Source organism: Notothenia coriiceps, unplaced genomic scaffold, assembly GCF_000735185.1.
Source record: "Notothenia coriiceps isolate Sejong01 unplaced genomic scaffold, NC01 NC01_scaffold00016363, whole genome shotgun sequence".
Lineage (NCBI taxonomy): Eukaryota > Metazoa > Chordata > Actinopteri > Perciformes > Nototheniidae > Notothenia > Notothenia coriiceps.
In genome coordinates this window covers 1-5973 of record NW_011349064.1, presented here as the reverse complement: position 1 = coordinate 5973, position 5973 = coordinate 1, and the positions used below count along the sequence as shown (strand labels likewise).

At 38.1% G+C, this 5973-nt stretch overlaps 1 protein-coding gene across 1 annotated transcript; it reads right to left on the bottom strand.

Annotated features, from left to right (window-relative positions):
- Positions 1 to 1663: 1663 nt before the first annotated feature.
- On the bottom strand, positions 1664 to 3754 carry LOC104949516 (protein RCC2 homolog). Its single transcript, XM_010775879.1, has 3 exons — positions 3672 to 3754; positions 2465 to 2676; positions 1664 to 1810 (listed from the first exon to the last, which is right to left on the bottom strand). Exons 2-3 carry the CDS (start codon positions 2660 to 2662, stop codon positions 1679 to 1681), a joined length of 330 nt encoding a protein of 109 aa, XP_010774181.1. The 5' UTR covers positions 2663 to 2676; positions 3672 to 3754; the 3' UTR covers positions 1664 to 1678.
- Positions 3755 to 5973: the final 2219 nt, after the last annotated feature.

Sequence of the window (5973 nt, the reverse complement as noted above, 5' to 3'; positions counted from 1 at the left end):
AATAAAATAAGTTACATTCATTTGTTATTGGCTATGGTAGGTAATTGGTTATGTTCACATACTTATTTGATTACATCCACTTGTCTAAGATGACAACAGAGACTTTCGACCCAAAATCAGCTGTTGACTTGTGGATGCAAGCAGCTAATCGCAGACTCAACCAGAGAGAAAGTAGTAGGCCTACATCATCAGCTACCATGTCTGACAGAGAGGAGAACAGTCAGGAGGGTAGTGATGACAGCTTGTAGGATTACTGCTCCCGCTGCGCTGCGCTCCCGTGAGCGGAGCCTGCTGGCGCTATGGTGTAGCGCTAATAAACGAAACAATTTAACAAAATTGCTAGTCAAAATACCAATACCACAGGAAACATTTTTTTTTTAAACAATATTTTTAGTGGCCCGAGCGGGCAAGTGGAAAGTACGTTATGCTGGCCCGGGGTGTCTAAATAGTGCTTCCGGGCCAGCGGGCCATTTATAATGTCGAGCCCTGCAATAGTACTGTGGTGCCATAGTTAATCTGTTACTTGAACCAAGTTAGATCACCCACAGTCTCCATTCTTTTCAGGACAAGCTGCTCTCAAACTTCCACAAGAAGTACCAACATACCAAACTAAACATTTATATTAAAGTTCACAAATAATTATTTGAATGTTTTTGGTACTTTGGCAGTCGCAGCATCTAACCCATTTCCAAATGGTCTTTGTCTATGCAGCTGCTCACCCCACCCCTCTACTTTAGTCTCAACAAAGCAGATTTATCAGTATGTCCCAGAGTGGAGAGAAAGGATGGAACCAGGCAGAGAAGAGCGCGCCCCAGGCATCAGCTGGACTGTTGGGGGGGTTACGGGGACACATCATGCATGCATATGAAAGAACATTACTGTCACAATCAATTCATGAGATCTTACTGTCTTTAACCCATTTGTGGCATGTGCCAAGCAATCTGAAACAAAGAGACATGTACACCTAGCATATAGTCATCCCTTATTTCATCCAGTGCCGCAAATACGCAGGATCGAAAATGTATTGATTCTGTGTGGCTGTACAGCATCACACATTATAGCTGAGTGAGGGGTCAAGTAGATAACAGAGTCAATGCTAATGCTTACATTTAATATCACTACACTGCATCCCAACGAACAGAGGACCACATTCAGATCATACAGGGTGGTTAGAGTTATTTTTTCGTAACGTTCAGTCCAAGATTCATTAAAGCAACTCTTCATTCAGTTGAAGATACACCTTTCTTTCTGAGACGGAGACAGTCAAGGGAAAGCGCTGAAGTACGGAGATGGTGAGCTCAGCATGAAGACAGGAAGCAAAGGATCTGGCCAAAGTTTAAAATACTCTTACAAAGTTCACCATTTACCCCCAGACATTAAAAAACTGTTCAAATTGTGTTCTGTTTTACTACCGCATGGTACAGCTCAGCATGGTAACGGTCACATTTCTATTTTGTTTTCTACAGCAGGTAGTCTACCCCGAGAGGGAGTACAGCGTCACTCACGAGACACACGTTGAATCCTTTAAATCAGTGACCAAACAGAGGAAAGGCTGTACTGACGGCATTTTTTCTAAATCTGGGTCGAACAAAACTTGAATGATATTGCTTGAAGGTGAATTGGCTATTTGAAAATGGCCTAGAGCATACCACAGGTATGTGTCCTACTATAGACCCAATCAGCTATTTGATATAGATATACATTGAAATGCTCTACCTTGTTGTTTAGGCACCTCCTTTCTTCCAATCAAATCCCAGTTGGTTGCTCCAAAGATCAGCAGTTGACCTTTTATCTTTGAGCAATCAAGTTTCTATGGAAAGGACAAATGAAAGTCAATAACAGAAGAACCTCATGCAGCTGCCTAAACTCAGATGGCAAAGCAACTGTATCTAAATGACAGCACGTGAGATTTCATTAATGAAACATTCTGGGATTTGGAAAATGTTACTTTGCTCATCCTGATTACAATGTTTATGGACATTATTTCCATCCATTTATGTTCCTGAAATCTAAACCAATTATAGTTGAAATATATGATTTCATTTATCAATGTAGAGCAAGTAACTGACCTTCTACAACCATATATAAAATAGTCTATCCTTGTAGACAAACATAAGATAGCTTTAATAAGAACTCTTCCTGCAGAGGTATCCGCTTTTATCCGAAAGCAAATAAAGGATAAATCACTTAAGAAAACTAAATTCCATGCCAAGGGTCAGAATGTCAAACATAATAAAAAACACTAATATGCCTACATGTGCAGAATATTAAAAGCAATATTATGAGGTACTCATTCTTAAAGTATCATGAATATTGAATGAGAATGCAATGTTTGGTTGTTAACAACTTATTTTCTCCAACAGGAATGGAGAAACTTAAATTGGTTAAATATGTGTAACGTACATGTTTAAATTGAAATGTAATGCTGCCCTCCTCTAGTTTTCAGGAAGTGCATCAAACCTACTATTTTCTCTTTGACGTCATCTGCCACAGTGACAGGCTGCAGGCCGGACTTAGCAGGCTTGCCAGGTTTCTTGTTGTTCTCCTGTTCGAAGTCAAAGTCCTCATCACTACTGAAGTCTCTCTCTTTCCTCTTGCCGCTGGTCCGCTTCTTTTTCACCCCACCATTCCCTGAGACATCTGTCACCTTCTTACGGGGCATTTTGTTATCTGAAGCTGGTTGTGGGAAAGACACAGGGGTTTTAGATTATATAGAGTAATAGTAACAAACATAATTAATGTCTACAAAAAAGTATTCATGTTGGAAAAATGGAACAACAATGTGAGACAATGAAACAAGTGGTTTTGTCTCTGATATGCCAACATCTAGACGTTCCACATGTACACAAAGAAAGAGGTAATATTACATAAATTGATTTGAAATAAATAACATTCAGTCTATTCCTTTTTGTTAAATTAACTTTACAAACAAGACCACAGTTCTGAATAAATGCTCCTAACATGCAAACACGCGCGCGCACCTAAAAGAGTAACTATTCTGTGTGTCTTTAAATAGACTAACGTTCAAATGAGCAGGTTTACTTTATTTACATGATCCAAGTAGCCATTGTAACCTCAATTTTTAAGAACCCGTCATAAGAATGGAGATGTTGTTACATTTTGTCAAAATGTAATTCGCTGTCTAATGAAAAGCTAGTGTAAACTATCGGAAGGATAGAAAAGCCCACAGCAAACTAAAACATGTACCGGTGACCGTCTGCTAGCTAGTGTTAGCTGCTAGCTTCATTAAGCTAAGCTGCTAACCACTGACGTTCTTTGTTCACATAATGGTTGGGTAGCAAGCTACGTTAGCTGGCGTGCTAACGTAGAACATGGGACGTTAGTAAGTTAGCGGCTAGACAAACAAGCTAGGCAAAGGTTGTCTGCTATAGAAACATAGCCGTTTCTTAAAAACACACACTGAAATTAAAGTGTTTAAAATGTGCAGTGGAGTGATAGGCTTCATTAAGCTAACATCACCTCGCCACTGTAAGCTAACAGGCACTCTCAATAAAGACATGGAAACTAACGTTACAAGAAATGATGCTACAACACAAACTTTTTCAATATATTCTAAAACACGTTTTAACTTTAACGTACGTTCAATCTCTTCGACTTCGACAAAACATGTTATTTGTAAATTACATAAAGCTAAGAATAAATATATGTACCGGTGATTTCCTGATTCAGCAGCTCTCTACCCGTCTCCGGTTTGATTGATTTGAACAAAAGAAGCTGCAGTCTGCTTTCACACCACGTGGTTTGCATTAAGTATTCACACAGGAAACCAAGCACTCACCAATTATTCCAGCTGGACCCAGAAATAATCACGGAGTGATCACAACTGTCACAGAGCGCGAAAGTGAACTGAACTATCATAGACAAGATTCTGAAAAAGTTTTGGCCATTTAAAACAATTATTATTGAGTAACAACCACTGGCATAAAAAAGGAACACAACTTGGAACAAAGAGAATGTGACAACAACACTGTTCAGCTTTCGATCATGCACTCTCTGTGTCCACAAGTTGGAATCATTATTATAGAAGAAACACCTTTTGCATTCCAGTGTATTTTATTAGTCAAAGTTTTAACATAATTATATATTTAGATCTGTTCGATGAATGTTCAAAATAATAATACGCTTAGTGTACATTTGTAAAAACCTTACATTTATTCTAAATTAAAAAGTATATATTTTCAACTTGTCTTATGGTTTCACTTACCCGTCTCAAGAAAGTGAAATTATTCAATAGTTCACAAAAGATTAGAAAAAAGTTGCATTTTATAATTGTATTTGCATTTCTTTATCTAACCTGTTTCTCAACGTTATAAAAGATGCACCTCAGTGGAGCTACAGTATCTTCACGCAAATGCATGTTAACTGATGAATTTTCAAATTGTACATATGGAAGTTGCCATTGTGTGAAGCTGGTTACGTTATTACATTGACCACCACAACCCCGACCCAAAAGAAAGGACGTATTATTGGCTTCCCTTCATTTTTTACCCACGCCACGCTACTGGAGGTAAGGCGTGTGTTGAAGGAATTACATTTTCCAGACAGTTGCACACTTCTCAGCTAGTTGCAAATAACCAACATGAAGCTTATAATTTCCCTTTTCTACCACAGACAAACCATTTCATCCTCATCAATTCTGAATTACAATCTGCCTCAGTGCATGGTTTCCTGAGCACTGGAAGAGGCGTTTGTAGCAGGATGTGACTTCTTAAATCTGAAATCATTCTGTCGATCTGAACTTGTTTGGTCATGTATGTTCTCTGGAAAAAAATACCCAATGATCTGAGAACTTTGTCAACAGTCAAAAGTAAGCTGAAAACTATTATTTGGTTGTGTTTTTTCATATATATTTTTTAACATAATGTATTTTAACTTTTATTATTTTAATTATTTAAATGTAATTGGTCTGATTCAATTGATCACCAATTAATCCCACAGACTGTCAATCATTTGATGTCACTTTATTTCCTGGACGTTTCACTTCTCAGATCCTCATCAGAAAAAAATACATACAGGCAAATAGTATGGAGCTATTTCAGGGTCATAAGTTTTGATAATTCAAAAAAATGCAATTTATTTGAAAGTTCAAGTTTTTATCCTGAACTTTAAAAAATACAATGATGTATTAAAAATAAAAATAAGTATTTGAAATCATTTTTCAGGTTGAATATTATTTTGATTCAGTTCAGCAATTTTTTTGAATAAAATATTTATTTTCAGATTTCCCTTTTATACATATTTTGATATTTGAATCCTTATTTTTTTGAGTTGCAGATTTTTCGTTTTCAGATTCAAAACAATTATTTTTTCAGTTTCAAATCTTGTTTTTTCAGGTTTCACATTGCTTTTCACCTTCAGATCGTTTTTCACTTTCAGACCTTTTTTTTCGCTTTCAGGCCTTTTTTTTCGCTTTCGAACTTTTGGCCCTGATGTTTCTTGGGGGGCGGAGCTTACCAAAGTGTAGTTTGGCATCCTGAGTGACGGCCTCCCTCTGTCATGTTAGGCTTGTTTGAGACAAGCGAGACCTGCGCAGACCTGCGCAATTGCGATCAACGTCCTGCTAGTGCGTTGCATGTTGGTTAGTCATTTTGTCCGACTTGCTCTGGAGTCTCGCTGGATAGAGCGTGGGAGGCGGGGCCTCATTCATTCCTATGAGAGTTGCTCATTGGCGCATGATGATAAAATGGCCCAACTTTTGAGAGAGCGAAACGTCACAGATTACCCGGCATGCCTGAGAAGTACCCGTATGTGCGCATGCGCAACTTTAACCAAAATGCTCGTTCACATCAAGCACGTCAATTTGCGTACACGTAACAGCACCGCGCGTTCATGACAGCATGGTAATGATTTGTTATTATGATGGATTTGATATTAACGAAGCGCCAGTTAGCAGCTAGCGGCTAGCTAGTAATTATGCTAATGTACACATCAATCGTTATGTACTTATATTAC

Coding starts and splice junctions, on each gene's coding strand:
- LOC104949516 (XM_010775879.1), bottom strand. CDS start 2,662: ATGCCCCGTAAGAAGGTGACAGATGTCTCAGGGAATGGTGGGGTGAAA. Junction 1,811..2,464: donor ATGACGTCAAAGAGAAAATA/GTAGGTTTGATG, acceptor TCCTTTCCATAG/AAACTTGATTGCTCAAAGAT.